General features: G+C 44.3%; 1 protein-coding gene across 1 annotated transcript; it reads right to left on the bottom strand.

Annotated features, from left to right (window-relative positions):
* Positions 1 to 11,258: 11,258 nt before the first annotated feature.
* On the bottom strand, positions 11,259 to 15,950 carry LOC137438332 (syntaxin-binding protein 1-like). The gene is made up of 4 exons (XM_078767008.1): positions 15,712 to 15,950; positions 15,500 to 15,609; positions 11,402 to 11,447; positions 11,259 to 11,353 (listed from the first exon to the last, which is right to left on the bottom strand). The coding sequence occupies exons 1-4, from the start codon at positions 15,857 to 15,859 to the stop codon at positions 11,259 to 11,261; spliced, it is 399 nt and encodes a 132-aa protein (XP_078623134.1). The 5' UTR covers positions 15,860 to 15,950.
* Between the last annotated feature and the right edge of the window lie 11,769 nt (positions 15,951 to 27,719).

The raw sequence follows: 27,719 nt of genomic DNA, 5'->3' as shown, positions 1-27,719 counted from the left end.
GTACTGACTCTGCCACGTTCTGTACGGCACCTTCGTCATTGAACGTGATCACCTGCTCATCCTGTAGATGGAGTGCCAGCATCTCGACTGGTGGGTACTTGCTTTGAATGGGGAAATCGTATATGCGCCAGTATCCCTCAGATGCGGTGATGTAACGCCCTAGTTCGTAGCGTGCCACTTCATCATGTCGTAATGCCTCTCGCATCCTCTCATGAGGCTCTAGTCTGACCAGGCACTGGTCCGGGCCCTTTTCAAGGTATTTGTACAGGTACTTGACACTGGTGACAGCACAGACGATCTCAAGGTTGATGTGAGCATCGTACCTGAGGACAATATATGGATTGTAAGGCACAACCCATGCATTGTTAACTAATACGTTAGCACCGCCTCGTATTGTCTTCATGATGGGATCACCAGGTGCTGCTTCTGCCCGTCTTCTGTACAGGGGGTAGGAGTCATCAGAGAAGCTTGTCGTTTGTCGTAGGGCTTTGGGATAGTCCTTTGTGCACTTCCGGTCTGCCATGCAAGGGCTCAAGATGTTCCATTCCCCACATGGGCCGTGAATCATGTGTGATGTCACGATACGGTGTAGTTCCGGATTTGTGAGTCTGTCAGGAATCTCAGCAGAGACCACGCGATCGACATCTGCTGGTGTTCTGGGCTTGTCGCGAGGTACCACGGTCAGGAGCATGTGTATATGGGGAAGGTGACGCTTTTGCGTTTCCTTCACCATCACGTAAGCGTCCACATGCCCCAAGATGTCATGCTTGAGGATGTCTGCGAGGAGTGCTTCCACCTTCATATGAAACACCCCGGCGATGATATCAGGTCTTGCATTGGGTGGCTGACCCTCAAAAACCGATTCTTTAATTTCTGGCCACTTTGGGTTGCAGGTGAATGTTAGGAAAAAGTCTGGTTTTCCCTTGACTCGGACTAAAGCCATTGCATCCTGAAACTCTTTGGCATACCAACGTGGCGACCCATAAATTGACGGTGGCAGAATGGTGAGGCGTCCAGGTAGCACCTCAGCATCACTGTTCAACGCATCAACGATGATCTTATACTTTTCTGCCTTAATTGACTTCTGGTTGCAGCGAATCCAATTGAGACGGTGTGACTCAATTTTTGCCATCATGTCGCATACGTACTGCTGTGTCAACTTTCCACCACGAAGCAGTAGATTGAAGTGATGAGTAGGATCACGTACTTGTAGATGGTAGCGGTAGAAAGTTGTTGGCGTTGTCCCTGCCAACTCAGTGTGGTACCCCTGAGAGCCGCAGGGTAGCAGAAGTATGTATGATAGTGGGTCATACGCTGGATGCATGGCATCTATTGTCTGTAAACCTCCTCCTCTGAGGTGAACAGCGACTGCCAGCCTTCCAAACTGCTCTGTTGTCATTGCCCCTGGAGCAATGACAGCCACATCGCTGTCTGGTGAGGGAAGGTTGACGGTACCATGATGAAGGTCTCGGCGCCGCGTGCGACCTGTTAACACAATATTCAGTTCATTGGCGCTATCATTATGAACCACATACTCAATGGCTGATTTGAATTGCTGGACGTATGGGTTGCACTCATGAATGGCCTGTTGTGCTCTTAGCAAAAACTGCTCATTCAGGCCACTGTTCGAGGTGTGGGCACGACGATAATCCAGCTCATGGGCTGGATCGTGAAAGTAGATCTGAGCAAAGCGTGGGGTACAACCCAGATCGGCAAGAGGAGCACCAATGTAATGGTAAACCTTACCTTGTATGCGCACTCCAGGATTGAAGCCAGGCATACGTATCTCTCGGACACCGATACTTGCCATTGCCAGCGCGTTGTTGTACTGTTTCGCGCGCTTCACAAAGTCCTGGTTAAGGAAAAGGTTTTTAATAGCATCTGGAGGTTGTGATGGAATTGAACCGGGTTTTGGATTCGTAGGATCATGCATAAGATCGACCTTGCCGTGGTTGCAGCAAAATCCTCTTCTCTCCTCATTCCACACCAAAGCAGCACAATGCGAGCATTTAGTGCATTGAAATATTGAGGTCCTGCTCAACGCGTGCCTGTACTCACCATGAAGTACCTCTCGGAAGAAATCGGTATCATCGTATCGAGCAAGGTTGCGATTGTCATGGTGAGCCTGCTCTAGTCTCACACGGTGTACATCCTGATGGCGCAGGGCATCCCTTACTTGCCGGTCTTCTCGCTGGTGAGGGATTATTTATATTGTTATTATTTTGCTATGTATGTTACTGTAGCGGCTACCGCTGGGTTTTCACAATCGCCTTGCACCTATCAAGGACGCGGAGCGATCACCATGCCGGGCTCGTCCAGGACGCCCGGGCAGGCCCGCGCTCAACTTGCCAGGCCTCGGTCGGGACGCCCGGGCATGCCCGGGCATGCCCGGGCAGGCTCGCCCTCAACTTGCCAGGCCGCAGCCAGGACGCTGGGCCACGCCCCCTCTCGCCTTTCCTGGGCAAACGCTCCGGGATAATATGTATATATATTGCTGCCCGATAAACGGGCTTTTCAGAGTGCCTGAGTGTTTGGTTTGATTAAAGCAACTCGGATGAATTCCAGCTTTTTGTCGCGTCCATTCTTCCGATCGACGTGGGAGCCCCAGCTCCTTCAATGTAAAGGTTAAAAACCCACCCATAAGGACCTCCCAGTTTCCATTGGTTGCGGTGACCTCGTAAGCGCAACGCGTTTCTGCGTAGGTTGCTCCGCCGAGAACAAAGAGCAACAGTCGTGGACCGCTGCGGCCTTCATGCCAGCGGCCATACATTCTTCCACTGGAGGGGTCAAATAGGCGAGATTTCAGAGGTCATAATAAATAAGGAAAATTGCCATAAAGTATGAACGCTCAAGAAAGGTTTTCAAAGAAATTCTTAAAGGTCACGTGGGTTTGTGCGTGGGATCATTTAAATATTACTTTTACAAAATGGTGGAATTTTTCCCCCTCCACTCTTCCCTACCCCTTCTCAATGTTTTCAAACACATTATTTACCTTTACTTCTTTACCCCACTGTCTGAGTTTTTCCTTTTCTAAATTTTGCAACCCCTTCTCCATTCCCTGGACCAAGCAATATCTATATCTATATTTCCTCTTGGAAGGCAAATCCAACTGAAGGCAAACTCAGTTCCTTACACCAAGCTTGGAACAAGTGTTAGTCTACCCTCAGGAGTGCCAGGAAGCACTATCTCTCCACACTCAAGATTGAAATCTCAAACCTGTCTCCTTCCTCCAAATCCTGTTGGCGTCTTGTCAAATCCGTTTCTGGTGTTTGTTCCCCCTCCATCCCCTCCCTTATCTCAAATGGCGACACAGTTGACACCGCATATGACAAAGCCGAATGCCTCAACTCTGTGTTTGCATCAAAATTTTGTGTCCCAAACCCATCTCTCTCTGTTCCCACCTTTCCCAGTCGAACCCAACTGCTCCTGGACTCTGTGTCCTTCTCTCCTGACAAGGTAGAGAAGTTTTTGTCAAACCTCGACTCTGATTCTGCAACTGGACCAGACGGCATCAGCCCACGGGTCCGAAAATCCTCCTCTGCCGCTCTATCTCAACCTCTCTCTGTTCTTTTCACCCTCTCTTTTGCTCAAGGTCATCTGCCAGCATCTTGGAAATCAGCAAACATTACCGCTTTACACAAAAAATGTGCAAAAACAGATCCTTGCAACTACAGACCAATCAGCCTGCTCCCAATTATCAGCAAAATCATGGCATCCATCATTGCTTCGGATATCAAATCCATCCTCTTCTCCAATGGCTTGATCTCCGATCATCAATTTGGATTCAGACCAGGCCATTCTACTCTGGACATGCTGCTTCTGCTGTCTCAACAATGGATGGAGGTCCTCAATGCCAAACAGGAAATTAGAGCTGTCTCCCTTGACATATCACGTGCCTTCGATACGGTCTGGCACCCAGCTCTGCTCACCAAACTCTCCTCCTGTGGTATCCATGGAAATCTCTACTCATGGCTTGCGGACTTCCTCTCTGGTCGTAGGCAACGTGTGGCCCTGAATGGATTTCTCTCATCTCCTCCTCCTGTTCTGGCTGGAGATCCACAACCCAGTGTTCTGGGCCCTGTGCTATTTCTGGTCTTCATCAATGATCTCTCTGACTCTCCGGAAAATCCTCTCCATCTCTTTGCTGATGACTCCACTCTCTGCCGCTCCATTCCTCATCCCTCAGATCGGCAGTCTGCAGCCTCCTCACTCTCTGCAGACCTGGACAAAATCACAGACTGGTCAAACAAGTGGAACATGTCTTTCAATCCTGACAAATCCCACACTCTTACTACATCTCTCTGAAAAGACCGACTGGAAAACCCTCCCATCTACTTTCTCAACAATCCTCTCCAAGATGTTCTGTCGCTCAAGCTTTTGGGTCTCACTATCTGCCATGATCTTTCCTGGGATAACCACATTTCCAAGCTGGCTTCCAAAGCCAGTCGCCGACTGGGCACAAAATCACAGACTGGTCAAACAAGTGGAACATGTCTTGCAATCCTGACAAATCCCACACTCTTACTACGTCTCTCTGAAAAGACCGACTGGAAAACCCTCCCATCTACTTTCTCAACAATCCTCTCCAAGATGTTCTGTCGCTCAAGCTTTTGGGTCTCACTATCTGCCATGATCTTTCCTGGGATAACCACATTTCCAAGCTGGCTTCCAAAGCCAGTCGACGACTGGGCCGACTCCGTCGTGCGAAGTCCTTCCTTGGCACACCTGAGCTCCTCACCACATACAAGGCTTTCATCCGCAGCTCAATGGAATACTGTTCCCCCCTCTGGGCCAGTGCTCCTGCCTCACACCTAGCTCGTCTTCACGCTGTTGAAACCAAAGCTTTCAGAATCATTGGAATCTCCTGTGATGAAGCTAACTCCGAGGGCCTTTCACTCACTCACCGCAGGCAGGTTGGTGGTCTTTCTGTCTTCTACCGACTCCTCTCCAGCCTTGCTCCCCCAGCTCTCTGTGCTCTGTCCCCCTAATATTCCTACAGGTCGCACAAGATCTGCCAGCAACCCTCTTATGGTGAAACTGCCAAAATCTAGGCTCTCTGCTCACCTTCACTCTTTCATTCCCATTTTTCCCGCCTCTGGAATAAACTCCCCCACTCCCTTCAATCCCACTCCTCCCTCCTTGTCTTTAAAACAGCTGTTCACCACCATCTCTTATCTTCCCCCATCCAAAACCTTGATCTTTTCTACCCCTGCTAATTCACCCCAGATACACTTTTTTTGAAATTCCAACTTCTTTCCTGGAAGTCCTTGTAGTGTTGATGTGTTTTATACCTCTCCCACCTCCCCCAAAGCCCTCCCCCTCCCACATTTCTCTCGATGTCCTTGCTCTCAAATGTTGTGTTTGTGTCCTTCCCCCCTCTCTCCCCATCTTGTGTTCCGCTCCCCTTATTTTGTGTTTTATGTGTCGGTTGCCTTTTTGTGTGATTAATGTTAGCTCTTTCACGAGCCACGATCTTGTATACAAAAAAAAAAGATCATTAAATTCCAAAATAATTTAGCTGGTGTCAATGATAGAATGGATCTTGAAGACGGACCCTTTCCTCACCTTATAAAATGACAGGAAATAGAGATCCCCACAGGGCTCGTGCAAATACAGGAAATAGAACAAATATATGTTGAATCTGTTGATTTTTAATGCAGAACTTTTGAAATGACATATTCCGCCACAGAATGCATGGCATGCATGCGCAGAAACCTCAATAAATGGCAACATTCACAGCATCATAAAGTATATAGTGTGTCGGAGATAAGGATTGTTACTTAAAATGGTTCACCAAGCTTCTAAAATAAGCTGAAAATACTTGTAAAAGTACCAGAGAGGAAGTGCTGTGCCTTTGTACAACGAAAGACTTGGAAAACTTTCTCAGCTCGCCAAACGGGGAGCTGCCCTTCATGAAAATTCCCGATGATGTAGACTGGGGAAAGGCCCAAGTGTAAATCCCCGGAGGATTGCTACCATTGAATGGACTGTGTATCTGGATTGGTTGTTTATGAACACCAATGGGAAGGACATATCTAGGGTTTATGAATGTAGAAGGTAAGTTGAAAATGACGACATTTACTATGCATTACGTTGGAAAAGAGGGTGGGATGGGGGGCAGGTGGGATATACGGCCTACGGGAGCTGCGATGGCTGTCGTAAATACATTGTTTGTTTGGTTACGTAGCCACAAGAGAAATTAAACTACATTTTTGCATCAATGGCTAAAAGTTGAAGTGTCCGTCTCTGTGTGTATATGGTTTTTTTCGGCTTTCGTAGATCACGTGATTTTACCACGCCCCTCTCGTTCGCCAGACCTTTCGCAAACTGCAAGCGGGATGTTTCGCAGCCTTTCTCGCATATGCAGGAAGTGATATGTTGGAACAAGGAACTTTAGTGAACAAAGCAACTTCATTTATCAACATTATACACCTCCTAACCGGGGACTGCTTAATTTTGTCTCCACACCACTACTGTGGCATTTGAGCAGCGACACCGGCGGGTCTTCTCTGTGCTGCTGCCGGCAGTTGAGGCTGGCCAGCCCGGCGACGCTTTAGGGCTGCCTGGTCCACGTACTTACCGAGCTGTTCGTTGAAGGCCTTCTTCATGTTCGGCACTGCGTTGAACGCAGAGAGTATCCTGAAGGGTTCACCTGCACATGTGGACTCACTTGCTTCGCGCATATCTGGTTACCTTGAGAACGAGCTTCCAAGAACAACGTGAAGAACAAGCTTGCTGTGATCTTCCTTCCCGATATCCATGTTTTCACTGTGGGTCATCTTCACAATGTAGTCAAGGAAGCTACTTGAACTTTCCTTCCCATGAGCAAGCTCTGCTCATCCTTGATATAGAGCGCTTTTAGCTGCATGTGTTTTATTTGTTCTTGTCATTTGTTGTATATTTTTGTGATATTTTGCATGTTGTTTTATTTTAATTTTATATTTCTTTATTTTATTCGACTTTATTTCCTTTTTAGCTGCGTCGCGGACGCTGCTCATAGAGTGCCCTCTGCTGTTGTTGTTGTTTTTCTTGTTCTTCTTCTTCTTGTTCTTGCAGAGAAGACAAAACCTCAAAGCTCCACCCATTCTGGGAACCATAGCTCCATCCATTGTGGGAGAGGCTTCATATAAACAAATATCCACCATTTTATTAACTCGCATAGCTTTGAGGCCTGTTTTGTAGGCCCGTGGTGTCTTCCTCTCTCACACAGTTTTCTTTCAAATCAAATTCGATATATCATTTCATTTTTCACAGTCGCTAACATAGTTTTAGACTCGGTTGAAAAAAAACGGGAAGAAAATCCGATGAAAGTTGCCCTTTATAGAACGAAATGAATTCTCAAAGGCCTGTAACTTCAAGTCCATTGAGATATATTTTTTTACAATCACGGCATGGTCAGTCATACACCGCCCGAAATAACAGACGGGAAAATGCCGATATATATTAAAAATTCGTCCATTTGATGACAATCGTCACGATGAAATATTTAATTTATACGTCGTCACAATAATGTGGAGAGAGGAGCATAGCTTCGTTCACGTGTCGCTACACACGAGAAATTGTCGAGATATATTTTTTCACAATTACGGCATGGTCAGTCATACACCGCCTGAAATAACAGACGGGAAAATGCCGAGATATATTAAAAATTCGTCCATTTGATGACAATCGTCACGATGAAATATTTAATTTATACGTAGTCACAATAATGTGGAGAGAGGAGCATAGCTTCGTTCACGTGTCGCCACACACGGGAAATTGCCGAGATATATTTTTTTTTTAAATCGCGGCATGGTCAGTCATACACCGCCTGAAATAACAGACGGGAAAATGCCGAGATATATTAAAAATTCGTCGCCACACACGGGAAATTGCCGAGATATATTTTCACTTTGCACAAAAATAACATCAAGTAATCGAATCAATAGGAATGTCCTGTGCCTATAACATCGACGTTATAGGCACAGCTGCATCTAGGCATTGTGTAACATCGACGCGGCTTTTGTTTTCATTAAAACTTTTTGTACTTTTTCTACATCAAATGTTATCATTTTATTTATCAGTTTTCAAATTTTCATAACAATCGGCATCGGATTTTCATTAAATTTTCATAACAATCGGCTGACAAACTTTTTAACATTGGACGAACTTTCTAACATTGGACGAACTTTTTAACATTGGACGCTATTTTGTTCAACAAACCAAATTCCGTGTTGACTTGAACATTTCGAAAAGGTTGTGACTCACTCGGAACATGCGCAGGCAAAACACAAAGAGGATCTCAGGGTGGTATTCATGAACAAAAGCAAATGAAGGTTCAGCTCAGTAATCAAAGAATGAAAAATCACTCATCGAGCGACGCTTGCCAAAAGATAAAAAGCAGAAAGACACTCTGTAGAGCATCCGTTTGACCTCAAAAATAATTGCTGGTTGAATTCAGTGACCTGATATGCAAATCGTCTTCAAATTTTAAGTTAATCAAATTAAAATTGACAATTTTAGAAATCTGAAAAAGTGCTTGACCTTTGGACTATGTTGACCTTTTGACCTCAATAAATAGGATTCTGTGAGACCACCAAATCTACCATTTGGTGAAGTTTCGTGAAGATTGGTTTAAAGAAGATTGATTCCTTTCATTGACCTTCATTCAAACAATCTGTATAATGTAAATCAGATCATCATGTCTCAGGCTCCATATAGCAGAGCAGTTAAGAGGAAGCATCGTTCATTTTTTCAGGAAAGCACCAAATTTGGCACAGATGTAGTATGGACCTATACAATTGTTTTCCTGAGGGGCGCCCAAAAATTCAGAACCCCTGGTGGCCGCCATATTGAATTTCAACATGACCGCCCTCTGTGACCTATTTCCCTCAATAGGTTCTATACTATGAGTGGTCTTGGTCTTGTATTGTGCTTGGCAATAGCACACTACTTTACCTACCAGTCACACGGTGTGGAGGAACTCTGGATTGCCATTGGCACTGGTAAAAGCTACCGCTACCTTGCCATCCATAAAATTGCCACCGGCCTTGGCCGCAGGAAGTCCGAGTCTTTGCCATTATTTCATGCCTTCACTGGCTGCGACACAGTGTCATTTTTTGCCCAAATTGGGAAAAAGACAGCCTGGAAGGCTTGGGAGGCATACCCCAGCATCACGCAGACCTTTCATGCTCTCGCTTATAGGCCATCTGTGGACGCTATTACTATGGAACTACAGAGCATAGAAAGATATGTTGCCATCGTCTATGACTGGACTACCAAGATAAAGACAGTGAATGACATGCGCCGACACTTGTTCACGAAGAAGGCAAGAACAATTGATCACATTCCCCCAACAGCAGACGCCTTCGAACAACACCTAAAACGTGCATGTTTTCAGGCTGGACACATATGGAGTCAGGCACTTGTGCCCTACCCAGAACTTCCATCACCAGCTGATTGGGGCTGGATGAAAACAGGGACTTCTTGGACACCAATTTGGACCACAATACCACTGATACAGGAGGCATGTTCAGAGCTTACAAGCTGCCATTGTAAGTCGGCCTGTAAAGGCAACTGTAAATGCTCCAGGGCAAATCTGCCCTGCACATCACTGTGTGACTGCGATGGACAGTGCTTGTAGTACTACGCGTCTGTGCGAGAGCCTCCACCTTTCAAGTGCCCACAATATTTTAAGTTAAAACTGCAACTGTGTATAACTTTGATTAATTAATACCATTCCATTGTTATCAGAGACCAATAAAACAATGTGTATCACTTGGAATTGAAATTTTACCTAAAATACTATGAGAGATTCAAGGAAAATGGAAACACCATGGCGGCCATCTTGAAATTAAAGATGATGGATGCCAATCTTTATGCAATTGATCCCATTGGATTCAGAGACCATGAAAACATGGGGTAAGACACTGGAACTGTGGTGTTATCGCTCATAGTATAGAAGTTATTGAGGGAAATAGGTCACAGAGGGCGGTCATGTTGAAATTCAATATGGCGGCCACCAGGGGTTCTGAATTTTTGGGCGCCCCTCAGGAAAATAATTGTTTCGGTCCATACTGCATCTGTGCCAAATTTGGTGCTTTCCTGAAAAAATGGACGATACGCCCTATTTTTCGGTCTTAACTGCCGAAGTAATAAAGGGTTATGGTGTCATAGGTAGGAGAGCTCCTTGATGGCGGGCGTGTACAAATAAAGAGTTTTCATAAGAAATTGCTGTTTGTTTTTATAATGATGATGGAAGTTTCTATCATGCAAAATTGCTTTGGTATCATTTAACAGTTTCAAAATAATTTTGAAAATGAAAATACCAATACATGTCATGGCCTTAAACAGTGGACATAGCCTACCTTCCGGCAGCTCCTCCCGCAGTGCTACGCGACACAAAGGGCCACTGTCGAGCGTCCAGCTTGTCCTCGATCGCATCCTGAATGATGAAATTAACAATAACAGGAACAACTCGAGAGTTCATGGAATCCATTCCACCAATGCTGTCTTGAGAAACAAGGACATGGGTGGTGCCAAGAGTGGCAAATTGAATTGGTCGTTATGATGTAAAATGCCATAATATATTGTCAAAGTACAACTCAACGAAAGGGGTTTTGAAAGTGTCAACAAGGTGATTTGTGTTCTACATTGTGCGGCTTTATAGAATTTTAAATAAAATAAAGATTTTAAAGGTTGTAAAAAAAAAATTCCGGAATTGTACCACTGTTGATGCAGTGTCTTTTACATCACCTTAGTTAACACCTTACATTCGGTTTCCGTGCCTGTTGTTTGTGTCCTTTATGACGTCCTTAAAAACAGGAAGGTTTCTGTTTGGAATGATTTTCAATTGTTTTTCACTGCCAGACAGGTAGACAGTGTAATACACCTGACTCCTCTCTGCGCATGCGCAATCGGGATTAATTGAAGCCAAAGACCTGCTAGACTGCAGGTTTGTTTTCCGATTCATGTTCCGATTAGTGTTCAAAACATAACATTCAATTGAAATCAAGTTGTTCCTGAATCATAAACTGCCGTTTGTAGATAGAAGGACAGACAGACAGACAGACAGAAGTGAACCAATTGATTAACCCTGGTTTTCGCTTCACTTGCGCGGGGTGACAATATTGATACAACGAAAAAGAAAATAAATTATTAAATATTCCCTGATTACTTCTTAATTTATTTTATGCTTTTCCAGCAGAGACAGCAGGGAGTAAAATAACAATAAAAGAGAAGCAATATATAGTGCAGACTATTGCAATGACCAGTGGTGGTCATTTCAAATGCAGGGTAAGAGGGAGTGGATGACTTGCTTGCATGACATCCTTGAGTAGAGGAACCCAGCGTGACAGCTGATACGTCTTTTCACCTGGCCACTCTCGGCGTTCTGGTCCACGCAGCTGATACGTCTTTTCACCTGGCCACTCTCGGCGTTCTGGTCCACGCCGGCGCCTGGTCGTAGACTAGAAAGCACAGAGCACTATTACAAGGTTTGAACCACCTTTAGAGGCCATTTTTTTTTCTGCAGAGCTTTCCTGCAGAGCAGGGGTTGGCCTTTTTTTGCCTTTTTTTGGCACCGTGGTCCCATTTTTGAAGCAATGTTTTATGGCAGGATGCTCTTCTTGCCACCAACCCTGTTAGTCGCCTCTTGCAACACACAGGGAATTACCAGTGAACTGGTACTCAATTTCCCGACCCCGGAAGGATGACAGGCTGAGTCAACCCCCCTGGCGTTAATTCAGCGATCGACCCGGATTTGAACCTAGAATCCAAGGATCCCAAGCCGGCACCCGAACCGCTAAGCCAACACCAGGCTCAGTATTACAAGGTGTGATGTCGTAAACAGAATTTGCTTTTCCAAACCCTTGCTTTCAAAAAAACACGATTGAGGGTCCATCTATCTTTTACTTGTGCAACTCGTAGGGCATTCGGTCGAGGGCATACCTCTGCCCGGATGAACAGTTTACATTTTGTATCCCACTTTTGGTGTGAGTCGTCGTTTTTTGACGAATCTCTTCCCTTCGTTGGCGTGCTCACTCAGCATTGTGCGACGTCTGTATAGTCCAATGCGGGACCCACAGCGTCTACCACAAACATCACAGGTATAGCCTGGGCCTTGCAGAGATGGACATTGGCAGGTTTTCCTTTCTTGCCTCCACCGTCTCGCGGTAGCAAGTGTCCCACATTCAAAATGGCCCAGGTCTTTGCGGCAAATGTTACGGCAAGCTAACCTGTTTGTGACCTGATGTTCACAGGTGGCAGCTGGAATGGCCCAAGACTTGAGTATAGTTGTCCAAATTTACCAAATTTACCAAAAATTAACCAAACTTACCAAATTTAAGTTGTCCATAGAAAAACGCTCCTGGGATTATATGGTCCTCCATGCGTGTGAGGTGTCCTGACCAACGAAGCTGGGCTTGCATCAGGAAATACTCAATTCCTTGGATGCGACAGTTGTCAAGGATTGTGGTGTTTGGTATTCTGTCTCGCCGGGTGATGCCAGAATCTTGCGAAGGCATCGCATATGGAATTGATCAAGGTGTTTCATATGGTGATGATAAGGATGTTCAAGATCCCACTGATAGGCCATATCTGGATCCGGACCTGAACAAAAATCTAATCGGCTTGTTCTTGTCACCTAACCAACTCATCCAACTTGTTTTGTCACGACTCGTCCACAACATTTTGAGATACCCTGCTCACAGACAAACAAATAGACAGGGTTGAAAACCCAACCTCCGTCCATCTTTGATGGCTGGCAGAGGTAAAGATGGTGGGAGTTTTCACACCGTCTCATACTTTCCTTTCCGTGTCCTATCACTCCTCCCTCTCTTTCCGTCAATTTTAATTTTCTCAGTTTAGTGCCCCTCGACCTCACTTAGGCATGTACAGTCACGTGAAAAAGTAAGTACACCCCATGTAAAGCTTTGACTTTTTCAACATATTTCAACATACAGCTATTATTTTTTTTTTTTTTTTTTTTTTTTTTTTGTATACTGAATCGAGGCTCGTGAAAGAGCTAAAATTTATTTTTTAAAGCTAAGCTAAAAGAGCTAAAGAGCTAAAAGAGCTAAAAGAGCTAAAATTTTAGCAAAAAAAATTAGCTAGAATAAAATAGCTAATAAAATTTTTATTAGCTATTTTAGCTCTTTTAAAGCTAAAGCTTTTAAAGCTAGCTCTTTTAAAATTAAAATTAGCTAATCTATCTATAATTCCAGTAATCTCTGTCTGTACGTTTGTACGTTTGTACGTTTGTACGTTTGTCTGTGACCGCTGTTTCTCGACAACCACGGGTCCGATATACTTTAAACTTGCCACGTATATTTCTGGGGACCCGAGGATGTGCCTTTTCAAGGTTTGAAATTAATCGGACAAGTACTTACCGAGCTATGGCGATTTAGCCGTTCGCCGTTCGCTTTGGCGTTGCGAATGGACCAAACCATTGCATGTAAATAGAGGGGGGGGTTCTGTGGTCGTTGCGAATGGACCAAACCATTCATGTAAATAGAGGGGGGGGGGGTTCTGTGGTCGTTACTGCCACGTGGTTTCAGTTTTTTTTTGTTGTTGTTGTTTGCACGCATGTTTTTTTGCACCCACGTACGGGCACGCCCTAGGATGTTTACACACACACACCCCTACACAAATTTTTTTTTTTTTTTTTGGCAAGGAACGGGCACCCACGTACGGGCACGTCCTAGCTTATATATAGTACGGGCATGCCCTAGTAATATAAAAGCTAAAAAATTAGCTAGAGCTAAAAGAGCTAAAATTTAAAAAAAGAGCTAAAAAGAGCTATTTGATCTTCATTTCAACAATATTGATAGATAAAGGTGATATAATATAACAAATATCATGAAACATTTACATTTTGTAGTCCATTGTATAATTTAAATAAACACAAATGCAAATTTCGCATGTGGAAAAAGTAAGTACACCCTTGGCTCTCCTAGGTGGTATTGCCCCCTTTGGCAGAAACAACCTCAAGTAGGCGTTTCTTATAACTGTCTACCAGTCTCTGACATCGACTGTGAGAAATTTTTGCCCACTCCTCCATGCAGAATTCTTTCAGCTGTGTGATGTTTGAGGGGTTTCTTGCATGCACAGCTCGTTTCAAATCCCCCCACAACATCTCGAAGGGATTTAGATCCGGGCTTTGACTTGGCCATTCCAGAACCCTCCATTTCTTTCTTCTCAGCCATTTCTTGGTGGATTTACTGGTATGTTTAGGGTCATTGTCATGTTGCAAGGTCCACCTTCGGTTGAGCTTCAACTTTCTGACAGATGGCCTCACATTATCCTGAAGCACCCTCTGGTACAATGAAGAATTCATAGTGGATTCTATGATGGTGAGCTGCCCAGGCCCTGATGCAGCAAAGCTGCCCCAAACCGTAATATTTCCACCACCATGCTTTACAGTTGGTATCAGGTTCTTGTAGTCAAATGCTGTCTTTGGTTTTCGCCAAACATGTCTTCTGGTACTGTGGCCAAATAGCTCAACCTTTGACTCATCTGTCCAGAGCGGATTGTTCCAGAAGTGCTGGTCTTTGCCTCGGTGTTCATTGGCAAACTTTAGTCTTGCCCTGCTGTTCTTTCCGGACAGCAAAGGTTTCCTCCTGGCACACCACCCGTGTATATCAAATTTGTGCAGCATCTGTCTCATGGTGGACTCGTGCACTTTGACATCAGCAGTGGCAAGAGCTACCTGTAGGTCCCGTGATGACATTCTGAGGTTGTTAGAGACTTCTTTCAGCATATTGCGGTCTGCTCTCGGGCTGAACTTGCTGGGGTGGCCTGGCCTGAACAAGTTGGCAGTTGTTTGGAATCTTCTCCACTTGTAGATGATGTTCCGGACAGTCGAATGATTGATTTCAAATTGTTTGGAGATCTTTTTAAATCCCTTCCCAGACTCGTAGGTATCTATAACCTTCTTTCTGAAGGCCTCAGAGAGCTCTTTTGATCTAGGCATGGTGACGCCGCACACTTCAACAACAAAGAGCAGACCAAACTAAATGTCTGAGGTTTAAATAAGACAGGTTCCTCCAAGATCCTCTCTCATGATGTTCTAATCATTTGCACCTGAACTGGTGCACCTGATTCTACTTTTAGGTATTTGAAGTAGTGATAAATTTAGGGGTGTACTTACTTTTTCCACATGCGAATTTTGCATTTATGTTTATTTAAATTATACAATGGACTACAAAATGTAAATGTTTCATGATATTTGTTATATTATATCACCTTTATCTATCAATATTGTTGAAATGAAGATCAAATAGCTGTATGTTGAAATATGTTGAAAAAGTCAAAACTTTACATGGGGTGTACTTACTTTTTCACGTGACTGTATGTACTAAGTAGACAGACTTTTTTTTACAACTGGAATGAATGGAGGATTTTTTTTCCCTTGATTTTCAGTTGCTCTATCAATGGAAGCCATTATGGATAAAAGACTCAAGGAAAGGAAGGTGGGATAGAACGGTAATAATCTCCAGCATAGTGAACATTTGATACCTACATTGCTGATGATGGGCACGCCAAGGTGGGCCATGTTGGTGATTATCTCAGCATCTTCCGGGGGAATTTTGGCGTGCTCAATCAACCGCTGAAGGTTCTCCTCCGTCACACCTGGTGGGACAAACGTTGCTTAACACTCACAATAGACAGCAACTTGTTAACGACGTAAACTGAACAGAAATTGAAGCTGTCGTTGTGCCCGGAGAGACTCACCATTTTTGTTCAGTATGTACAGCAGGATGACACGGATCTTGTCATGGACGGAGACCGTTCCATCAAGCAAGACGGGTACGATGAGCCGCATCGGGTCCTTAAGTTTCTCACCATCTGCGTCCGTGCCCGTTGCCAGGTCCTTTTTCATGGTAACATGATACAGCTCAGTTCAACAAGTGCCAAATAGTCATGTAATCACTCAATTTCATGAATACAAAAGTGACATCAAACATATACCCTTTGGCGATGATCATCTTATTGCTGGGAAATATTCGAATTGGTCAGTAATATCAAACATATCTGTCAAACTTATCAAATATATTTACTAATTTCGAGATCATTTGAGGAAATCAACCAGGATAGAAATGTGGAATTTATTGAATTTTTTTTAACACTTACATTATTATCCTCGCCAGAGGAGAGGGTATTGCATTTGAGCCTGTGTGTTACTTGGCAAATTTATTTTTGGACAAGTTCACTACATGGCCAAAAGTATGCGGACACCCCTTCTAATTAGTGAATTCGGCTGTTTCAGCCACACCCATTGCTGACAGGTATATCTAATCAAGCACACAGCCATGCAATCTCCATAGACAAACATTGGCAGTAGAATGGGCCATACTGAAAAGCTCAGTGACTTTAAACGTGGCACCGTCATAGGATGCCACCTTTCCAACAAGTCAGTTCGTCAAATTTCTGCCCTGCGAGAGCTGCCCCAGTCAACTGTAAGAGCTGTTATTGTGAAGTGGAAACGTCTAGGAGCAACAATAGCTCAGCCACGAAGTGGTAGGCCATACAAGCTCGCAGAACTGGACCATCGAGTGTCGAAATGCGTAAAAATCGTCTGTCCCCAGTTGCAAAACTCACGGCGGAGTTCCAAACTGCCACTGGAAGCAATGAGAACTGCGGTCAACTGTAAGTGGTCAACTGTAAGCCTTAAAAAAAACCCCACTGAAAACACGTCCTGGTGAAGGTCTGCAATCTCTGATTGCTTTTTCTCGTTTGCTAATTACTATCCCCACCCGGGTCATACTATCCTCTGCAGCTAAAGTATCAAACAAAACCGGTTACGCCATTGTTAGACGAGCAGTCTTGTTTTTTTGAAGAAGCAGAATGTGATGTGTGATGAGACCTGGGTCAATCATTTCACATCAGAGTCAAGTTGAGCCAACATGCAATGGAGACATTGTTGGTTGCCACCACCAAAAAATTCGAGCTTCAGCCAACAGGAGGAAAGATTTGGGCAAAAGTGTTTTGGGACCTTAATGATCTCATTCACCTGGACACCCAGTTTAACGTACATCCAAAGGACAGCACACGCATATTGATGATTCAATCTACCTGTGAAACACCAGTATCATAATTCATAATTATTAGCTGGGTTGGGATTGAAACCCCGGCGAGACAGCTTGAAGGCCAGGGTGCATACCTCCAGGACCTGGGCAATCCTGTCAGCCCATTGATGTTTTTTGAATGAAGAAGACATCAAAGCACGAGTCCTGAAATATCTGCGTGCCCGTCCCATTTTTTACACAGATGGTATCAGTGTGCTACAGTATCATTGGGACAGGTGTGACGTGCAAGAGGGAAATACCGCGAGAAATGTCGGATGTTTCATCAACCCGATGATACCTTTTCATTTTCGCAAATAAAAATAATCCATATAATTACATACGCCATACGACATAGCGATTGTGAACACGATTATCGATCACGATTCGCGATCATCACGATCATAGGGTATCGATCACGATTTGAAACACGATGGAATAATATTTACCGATATGAACAGTGATGTGGCTTTTATTGAAATTCTAAAGATACTGTTTAGATTTTGATGATTTGCGTGTAATATGATTCAACGGATGTTTATATGAATCGTTTAAAATAAAGAAACCTTCAATTTCTGATATTTTGCCTTTTCATTTGGGCCTCCCAATTGAACCCCGCCCATGGGGCGGGTACCGTTGCTAGTTATTAATAATAACATTAATTAAATGATCAGGTGTATGTTATGGAATGTCGGTAACTTGAGTGTCCCAACTTATGACGTGAACGTTTTTAATTCTCTACTCGGTGTAAAATATTTGAAAAATATAAAACTCGTGGTGTTCAAACTTTGGACCACGTGGTTTTCACCGAAAGAGAGTATTCGGATCAATAAATAAATAAATGAATATACAGGTTATTAATATAAAAAATGCATAGGGGGCGTGGCCACAGTCCAATGTGACGTCACTTTGTTTGCTATTTGTCACAATGAGAATTCCTGCAATAGAGAACTCTTAAGACAAAGCTCTGTGGTTAAAGCTTCATTCGTGGATTGGTGTGGACGAGAGATGTGGTTCATTCCCATTGTGGTGTTCATGCTGGTTCGTTGTGTGACATCCCGACCACCACAGCAGGTAAGCCGTAAGCGGGGATTGTAAGAGACAACAGGTACACAACGTACGTGCTCGGACAAGGTACACAACGGACGCACTCGTTTTGGGTCGATGGGAAAGCGAACAGGTGGTGTGTTCCGTGTTAAATTTCTAATGTTTTCGATTGGAGAGGGAATTGGATTCGACGAAAAAACTGTGCAAAGGCCTGAGTGATCTGCCGCGGCATCATCTTGTCTTGGATTATATAACATGCAAATATGGTCGAGTGCTCTGATCGACGGATTTCCGGTGCCGGGTCAACTCTTACTTGGGGTGTTTCTTGCCTTTCACCCCTTTGTCATGTATGAAGCTGCAAATATTCACCGTTGTATCCCTACACCGTGACCACATGGTATCCCTCCGCCCCAGCTCGGATGGTTCGGTTAATCAGGCCTGTATCAGCAGAGTCAATAAACGTGTGCTCCAATCGATCGTAGTTTGTCGAGATACCTTCCTTGGCGACGAGGATAAACATCGAGACCATGACTTATTTTGGCCATATCGATGAATTCGACCCTAATGAGCGAGATTTTGACACGTATTCCGAGCGGTTGTCTTTCTCCTTCGAGACGAACGGCATCGCGACCGAAGCCCGGATGAAGGCCGTCTTCCTGTCCGTTTGCGGAGGTGAGACGTTCACACTCGTTAAAAACCTGATTCGGCCTCGGACAATCCAGGAGCTCACGTATGCACAGCTCAAGGCCGCTTTGAAGGAACATTGTAATCCATCTCCTTCAGTCATCCTGTGTCGGTTTAATTTTTACATGTGCAGACAGCAGCAAGGTCAGTCGATCGCAGACTTCATTGCACACCTCAAAAAACTGTCACATCTGTGTGAGTTTGGGTACACGATTGATGACATGCTCCGTGATTTGCTGGTGGTTGGCATGTCCGATGACCGCACTAATAGATCGTCTGGTACCTTAGTAAATGGATTGTTACACACTGGACAAAAACACCATTTTTTTTACACAATCCCTGCATGAGGTCACTTGTTGAGAAAAAGCTAAGCTCCAAACATTCCGTGAATCTGGAAGCTGAAATGGCGTCGTTTATGACGTCATATTGCCGAAAATAGCATTTTGTGGATAATCAACAGGAAAAAACAGGTACCAAATGTTCAGCAATTGTGTTTTTAATGAAATACATATACACTGATGACAAACGAAGTGTTATAAAAATTGAAGCTAAAATGACGTTAGAATGGCGTCATTTTGACGTCATAATGACGTCATTTAGCTAGAAAATGACATTTTTGGTGTATTCAGCAACCTTGTGTTTATTGAAGTGCACGCATGTTTGTAGTATGAGAGTTATAATGACGAGATCGGAAGCAAGACCGTTAAAAAAGAGCCAGAACAGTATTCCATGGCAAATAATTAGCTTATTTTTGACATTTGCAACAGCACAGGTCATCGCCTCATCGCCTTCAAGGTGCCTCATCTTGACGTCTTGACATCTTGACGTCGTCATGACGTTCATCGATCGGTGAAGCAGTTTCAGAGAAGGGATTGTTTTAAATATCGCCTTTCAAGCTAATATGGCTGCCATACCACATGACAAATGACCTTTAAAATGTACACTCTGCATATGTATGGGCAGGGAATCACATTTGTGAAGTTTTGTGTTGATCGGTTAAGGTTAGTTTTTCTATCCAAGATGGCTGCCAAACCACGTGACATAAAACATCATCATTTTCAAACGATATGCAACAGTGCTGTTCGATGATATTTGTTTTCGATGAGGCGATATTTTCTCAAATATCCTTTTTTGATGTCAAGACTCAAGACGTCAAGACATGATGACGGTGACTGACGACGTCATCGTCAGTACATGGTAGTCCGACTTTGGAGCATTTGCATCTCAAACAGCCTATGTCCGATTTGCAGTTGCATTTTATGAGTTCCGTACAGGCGTCCGCTGCTTGTGGGATAGTTATCCACACTGGTAACCACTTATTATCCTCCATTGTCCACCCCCAACCCCTGGGAGACGGAATCTGTAGATTGTACTGTTCACTTGTGGTCCAGATCGCTCCTTGATAGGCGACTCTTTTCATGTGCTGATGTAAGGCATTCTACAAAGACGTAACACAGGATTAAAATGCTGTCATGAGAGAAAAAGTTTGTTGATATAACAACAAAATAGAGTATTTACCTGCGGAGGAGGGATGTTCTCCAGACTCCTGCTTTTCTTGCAGAACAGATCTCGACGGGCCTCGTTTACCATGTCCACATTGCTGGTTTGATCATATAAGACAACCGTAAGCCGTTCTATGATCTGAAAGGTTCTAGACGATGTTTCCACTGGATCAAACGGCTTGTCGACCATGGTATTAAAAGCCTCTGCAGCCAGTGGATATGCTTTCCAAGCTTTCCATGAACTCTTTTTTTCCTTTGTTGAAGAAACTTGAAATTGTGTCACACCCACTGAAGGCATGGAACAACGGAAGCGCACGAGATGTTTTCTCACCGAGACTGCTGGTGACAGTGTTGATGTGGTCATAACGGAAGGCTTTTCCCATAGCGAATGCAACCCATATATCCATTTCTGGATAACGTGCCAGCAACTTGAAAAATAGACTGACGATGATGACAATGACATCCGTTTCTACAGTGCGTACAAGAAGTCTGTTGGAGCCATTTTTCAGTGCGTGAACTACATGAACTACAATTCGTGTGTCTGCTTCTTCGTGTGAACAATCCGGCATTGGATCACTGCTACCGATGGATATTACTGAGCGGTCTGAACAGTAAAAAGAAACGGAACATAAGTTATCGAATATAATTTTCAGATATGTTAAGGAAATAATTTATGTCAAAGCAAACCAATACACCTGCATTGATGTACATTTCCTTGTCAGGAGGACACTCTTCCCCATCAACGACCTGGGATAAGAAATCAAAAAGCTCTTCTTTGTTCCTGGAATCTCGTAGGAAGTCCTTCCAGTTGGATGGTATTTTAGTCTGTGGCGATACCTTCTTTCTTACTCCAGAGCCTCTCTTATCACGTGTTGACTCTTTGATACTACTCGGTAAATATCGATCCCATACCAGATCTAACCGACTGACCTTGTCTAACTCTTGCCGCATGAACGGTTTGAATACACCTTCAGCATAATCCTTGAAAGTGGACGAAGATGAAGTTGGCAAACTATGGACAATTGCTGCACCATCAAGGATTTTGACGTCAAAGTGGTTTGGTGGATTAGGCTGTTCGCTGCTGTCCAAACAGTCAAGCAGGTCAGACTTCGTTCCTGTACGAAGTTTTCCAAATGCCGACAGTGATGGAGGATGGAGCTGATTTTCATGGCTGAAAAAGAGGTCTGGGTCACTTTCCCTTAGCTGGTTTGCTATATACAGACGCCCAAATAAGTTTACATCATTGCGAAGGGCAGCAATTTGTTTCGCTTTTGAATTTACTGTTCGTTTCGGCGATTTGAAAAGTGGCAAGTTGTTTTTCTTAATGGGGTCTTGGATAAGTTTCGATCTTTCGTCAAGTACTTCCTTCCTAAACTTGTAGTACTGCAGCTCCCCTAAACTGTTCCATGTTGCGAATTGTGTTTACCACAGACTCATCCACACAGTCTCGTGTAACACGATTAGCTCAGGGCATTCATCCATAAATGGGTTGCTGTACTCTGTTATAACATTTAATAATTCGTTGGTCTGGTTTTTGAACAACTCCTGTGTGAATAATCCCTCCTCGTGATGGTGGTAATTGATTTCGTGGTTTGTTCTCGCGAGATAAGTGTTCTCGAATACGTTGAGCAGCCGAGCTTGCTCAGGTCTGGAAATCATCCAACGCCTAAGAGCATTCGGGTTTGCTGTCAGGCCTATTACACCTCCGACGCCCTTGACCTTTGCATTTTCTTGCTCATGGACCTGATCAATTGGCAGAAAAGAAAATCTGTGATTTGTCTTATTAACCACCCAACACTTGGTGAAATATAACGTATGGCAGCAGGCAGCGACTGCATCTCTCGGATATGTACCGAAATCCAGCGAGAGTAGTTGTAATGATCGAGAGCAAAGAAAAGAAACATCAGCGCTCCCAAAGCCTCGACATACAGATGGAAATTGTTCTCTCTTTGAGCACGAATGAAGACGAGGATAGTGAGTTCTGGGCGAAGCACAGTATCCCAGAACTGAAAGGTTGGGCTTTTCTCTATCATTTGCCATTTCCATTTATTAAAGTCATCTGTTACATCGGAGGAATTAAGATGAGTCCCATATGCGTCACGTTGTAATTTTGACAGTACCAACGCAGTCACTTGGTGAGCATGTCTCGTTCTTGTGATGTGGGCTGCTTTGAGAAATGAATCGGCCTTGCAAGTCGTTGCTATGCCAGAATCAGTGAGTGTGTTAGTCCAGCCACTATCTGCTAAAAAGTCCCCAAGAGTGTTCCACAAAGCTTTTTCAATATGAAGCCCGCCAAACATGATAATGAGTTTGTCTTCTCCATGGGTTTCTGAAAAATTCCACTGGATATACTTAGGGTTTGCAAAAATGGGACAATCGCTGGCTGGAACCGGGATTTGGCCCGGGTTGAGGAATTCTGTGGCAGACTTTAAAACATGCATTCCGTGCTTAATCATAGAAGGAGTGTCGGCCTTCTCAGCAAATGGAGGTAGAGGCGCGGTAATAGCTGGTGGGTTCGTCGGGGGGCGGGGGGGGGGGGGGCTGAGTGGATGCGTGATACGCCGCCCAAGATAAAGCATCGCCATTTTGTAGGGTATCCTTCTTGAGAGGTGTAATGGCACGCTGCACCCATTCATCTTCTTTGAACTTCGCTTCCCCCAGTGGCCCATTGTGTGACGTTGTTTGTACTGCAGGGATTCGTGTGGATGTCATGTTCACATTTAATGCCTGTACTATTGCAAACGAGTCTGGAAGATATGGTTTGGTGTCTGGGTCTTTCTCGACGAGAATTGTTTGTCCAGGTATTACAGGATCATGGAGGGTTGGGAATTGTGTAATGCTAATACCAGTTCCATGAAACGACACCTTGGCTGCAGTAGATGCCGGATCGTGGTCAATATTGTCCAGAGCCCTGACTGTGAATAAACCGTTTCTTAAGTTGGGTGGACACACTACACCTGTTGTAAAAATCAGATCTACAACATTGTCCCAATCGTAGGTTTAATTCAGAATCGATCTCTAGGAACACCTGTAAGAAACCAACAAGAATAATATCAGTATACCGTAATCATAGAAGTAATAATGAATTGGCAATTGGTACAAGCAAGCCTGGAACATCTAGCAATACGCACCATTCGAATATGCACTACCACACAGAATAAATGTCACAGGAATGAATCGGAGCGACGTCCGTCCGAGTTCTTATGGAAGCCCCTCAGTGGTCGGAGACAGCATAGCACCTGTGTTCAACTAAGACACAATTTCATTACAACACCATCAATCTTAAATTGCTCACATGCGGATAGGGCCAACTGATTTTCTATTTTAAGCACACGACTGTAGGAAATGCTCAAACCCAGATTGGCAAGGTGTTCCACTAATGTTCTTTGTCTGGTAGCAGCGTGTATCTTCATACCGACATATACCGGGAGCGGAGGCTCTTTGTCAGTACTGTATCGACAACTTGAGGCTGCGGAAGGAGTTCGTTTCTTACTGTTATGAAGTAACAGTTGTGCTATGGAAAGACATGCCTGGGGATATTCGATTGATCCATCAACCCTTGGTCCATACAGAATCATCGCCACAAGCAGTGTCGTGTTGGGCAAGCTGTTCCTCTGGCACTCAGTCAAATTTCCAGAAAAAGCACACCCCTCTTCCGCAAGAAATTCTTTCCTGCACATTTTTGCAACCTTGGCAAACTGAGGAGCTTCTGATTCATAGTTGTCTTCCTCTAAAGTCTGTTTAAGCATGTCACGCATACCTTCTGGAAATACAAGAATTATGTTTTTACCATCTGACTGTTCTTGTAAACCCATATCCATGAAATGATGGAGGAGCCTGGTTTTGAATCGTGTCTTGTCCAATGAACTATCACAGCCAAGCTCAATAACCCTGGTCTGGAACAATTGATGGAGGTCACCCAGCTTGAAAAGAAATGTTCCATCCTCAATCAAACTTTCTATGTGCGATACAAGCTTGGCAAAAGCTCTTGCTTTAGCTCGTTCGACGCCTGTGCTTGTATCTGTATTCATTTGCCGTTGGTGAGTTCGGTACTGATTTCTGTATTGTGTTACGGATTCATCACTTCCGTCGTTGTGGTTTTCATCCACTGTAAGCATTTTTGGTTCCATATACTATTATTGTTATCGTTTAAGTGAAATGGAGATAACTGTTTTCAAAAGGTAAAAAAATAGTGTTTTAAAAGAAACCGGAAACGGGATCGGAAGAAACCGGAAGAAGAAGAGCAAAAAAAAAAGCGGAGCAAGTGAGGTCGGGAAGAAAAGCCGAGCTGCTTTGAGGTCTCGAGGAGACGCTGGCGAACGGGGGTCACGAGCGAACTTTGGGTTTCCTGGGAAAGGGATTCCTGCAACAGAGTTGTGATCGTTGTGACAGATAAACCTGCGTGACAGGTTTTGCGGTTGATTCCGAAGAGAATCGTTGTTGGAGTGCAGGTACGCCTCCAGTACGGGCCCGTCGGCCATTTTGCCTCGCTCCTGCCATTTTGCATCGCTCCAGCCTTTTCACCTCACTCCAGCCATTTCACCACACCCAGCCGTTAGCCTGGTTTGCGTGTGTAACGTGGATTTCGATTGGGAATTTGTGGTTTTTTCCGTTTGGGAGCCGTTGAACGTTCATACCCGAAGGTGTGATTTCCCAGTCGCCTTTTGGGGGCACCTTTGTGCCTCTTTGGCAGCATGACTGTCAGCCAAGCTGGCTTCTGGTCTCGATACGACATTTTTCTTGCGATCACCGGAGCGTGGATCGACTTTGGCTTGGTGCCGGGACAGAGACTTTGGGAATGTTATTTTCACTCACTTGGAGCACAGTGAGTTATATAGTAAGAAACTGATGGTACCATCATAGGAATGATATAATATTTGTTGTACAATTGATTAATATTGTTCTTGTGCTGTTATTCTTGTTTGACCTTAATACAATACTTGTTTTTTCGTAACAATTGGTGTGGTTTCACCATTGGTCATTGACACACAGAATAACACATCTTTCTGCCGTGACTCCTTTCGGGGCTCGGAGGACGGAGGTACACCGTGACCGGGGTTTGGGGAGGAGCACGTAACAATTGCGTGAGACAAGACATGTGATACTTACTTTCCAAGGCAATCAAATCGCCCCCAGCTAGTACTGAAAGCATTCGCTGGTCTTGCATTTCAAGTGCCATATCTCTCAATGACTGATCTGCAGAGAATGTTGAAAACTCATGAAGCTTGGTTATCGAGGTTTGTTCACAAAAAATGCAAACATCCTTGCTTCCCGGTGCTGATTGCCTGATTGATCGGCGAGTAGTTGTGTCTGATGTCTTGTTTACCTGTTGTTTTTTTTTCTCTTGCTCTCTTGAGTTTAGCATTGTTAAATTTCTGGTGGCATGAACAATGCCAAGAGGCCTTGTTTGAAAGGAACTGTTCCAGTGTTGCATCAGTCCCGAACTCAATGCGCACGGGTAGTGCATCCAAGGTTTTGAATTCCTCGACATTTTCGAAGAATGCCTTGTAAACTGATAAAGCATCACAGCTTTGGCGATTTTGTGGACAATTAAGCTGCTCTGGGGTACTTCTCTGACAGATAACACAAGCTGTCCAATCCATATCGACCTGTGGTGGGGTGTCCTTTTCTTTACCACATCAACATCATCTAAGAAAAAACAGTGAAGATAAGTTGTTTAATTCTGTTGGTTATGACTGGGAGCAACAATGCGTTATACGAGTGCGAGTACAGCAACGAACATTATATTCTATCGGCTACAATAAAATGCTGTATTTTAGCTTGGAAAAGGTCCTTAGAGCATGACAAAATTCATTGAAATGCTTATTAACAAATTTATAAGCTTTAGTACCACGCGAAATAGTACATGAAACACAAAAAGTGGGACCACATAACAAGTAGGAGCGCCTGTTAACCCAGTCCAGCATTTGTAACACTGTGTGACGTCATTGTGACGCCACAGCCCTCAGATGCATCGAATTTTTTGGAGCTTAGGCAAAAATCACATATGTGGGACTGTCCAAAAAAAATTTGGTGCTTTTGTCCGACGTGTAACTATTTCGGCCAGTTCCGTCGTTAAGGCACCGAACTAAGACGCCTGCTTGCTGAGAGAAGACTGACGTTCTAAAATGCCAGAGACACCGCCATTTCCATGGGAAGTGCTGAACGCAAAGCTACAAGCATCGGTGCCACTCGCTCGTCTGGTACCAGCACTGCTGTGAATCGGTTGGATCATGTTCAGCCAAAACGTTGGAACAAGTCTCCTCGTCAGAAGCCAGTGCAGTCTCAAACACACAACAAATGTTTTCGGTGCAACGGAAAGCACCCTCCGGAAACGTGTCGGTTCAAAGATGCAACCTGCCATTTCTGTTCGAAAACTGGCCATATTGCTCCAGCTTGCATCACTCGCAAATCGGGAAAAGGGAACGCTGCTATCAAGAAGATTCATCAGTTTATCAGTTCGGAGGAACCTGAGTGTGACCAGGTGAGCTCTCTTTCCAACAACTCAGAATCGTGTGACCTGTTTAATATTGATTCTCACCATAAGCGGGACCCTCTTGTTGCCACTGTTGTCGTCAACAATCGACCATTGCAAATGGAGGTCGACACTGGTGCGGCAGTCTCGCTCATCAGCCATGCAGTTTTCACAAACCTGTGGAGTGATGCGGACCGACCCCATCTGAAACCTACTACCTATGGACTCTCCACCTATACAGGTGAGAAGATTGTTCCCTGCGGTACATGTGACGTCATGGTGGGCTACGATAACCGTGAGTTTCACCTACCCCTGATCGTCATTCCTGGAAAGGGCCCTTTCTTACTCGGCAGGAACTGGTTGAGCATAATTCAACTGAAGTGGAAAAGCATTCATCAACTCCGGGCAGACAACGTTTCTCCTACCGCAGCATACACACTCACAAATGTGCTGGATACGTACCTGGATGTCTTCAAGGATGAGCTTGGAACCTTGAAAGGACATACGGCTAAACTCAGTGTTGACCGGGATGCCAATCCTATATTTTGCAGAGCTCGCCCAGTCCCTTTCGCCCTGCGGGAGCGGATTGACAAGGAACTGGATCATCTTCAAAATCTGGGCATCATCGAGCAAATCCAGTATGCCGAATGGGCGGCGCCCATCATTCCTGTCATCAAATCGGACCAGTCCATCTGCATATGTGGAGATTATAAAATGACCGTGAACAAGTGTTCTTCATTGGATAAATATCCAATCCCGAGGATCGAAGAGCTCTATGCTCGTCTCATGGGAAGCAAGACTTTTACGAAACTCGATCTCAAATTTGTCTATCTACAGCTCCGCTTGGACGAGAATTCGAAACAGTATCTTACCATCAACACACATCGTGGGTTGTACAGGTACCACCGACTCAGTTTTGGAGTGAAATCTGCACCTGGAATTTATCAGCGTGTCATGGACAGTTTGTTT

The sequence above is a fragment of the Myxine glutinosa genome, chromosome 13, assembly GCF_964187855.1.
Source record: "Myxine glutinosa chromosome 13, kmMyxGlut1.1, whole genome shotgun sequence".
Taxonomy (NCBI): domain Eukaryota; kingdom Metazoa; phylum Chordata; class Myxini; order Myxiniformes; family Myxinidae; genus Myxine; species Myxine glutinosa.
This window is presented reverse-complemented; position numbering and strand designations above follow the sequence as displayed.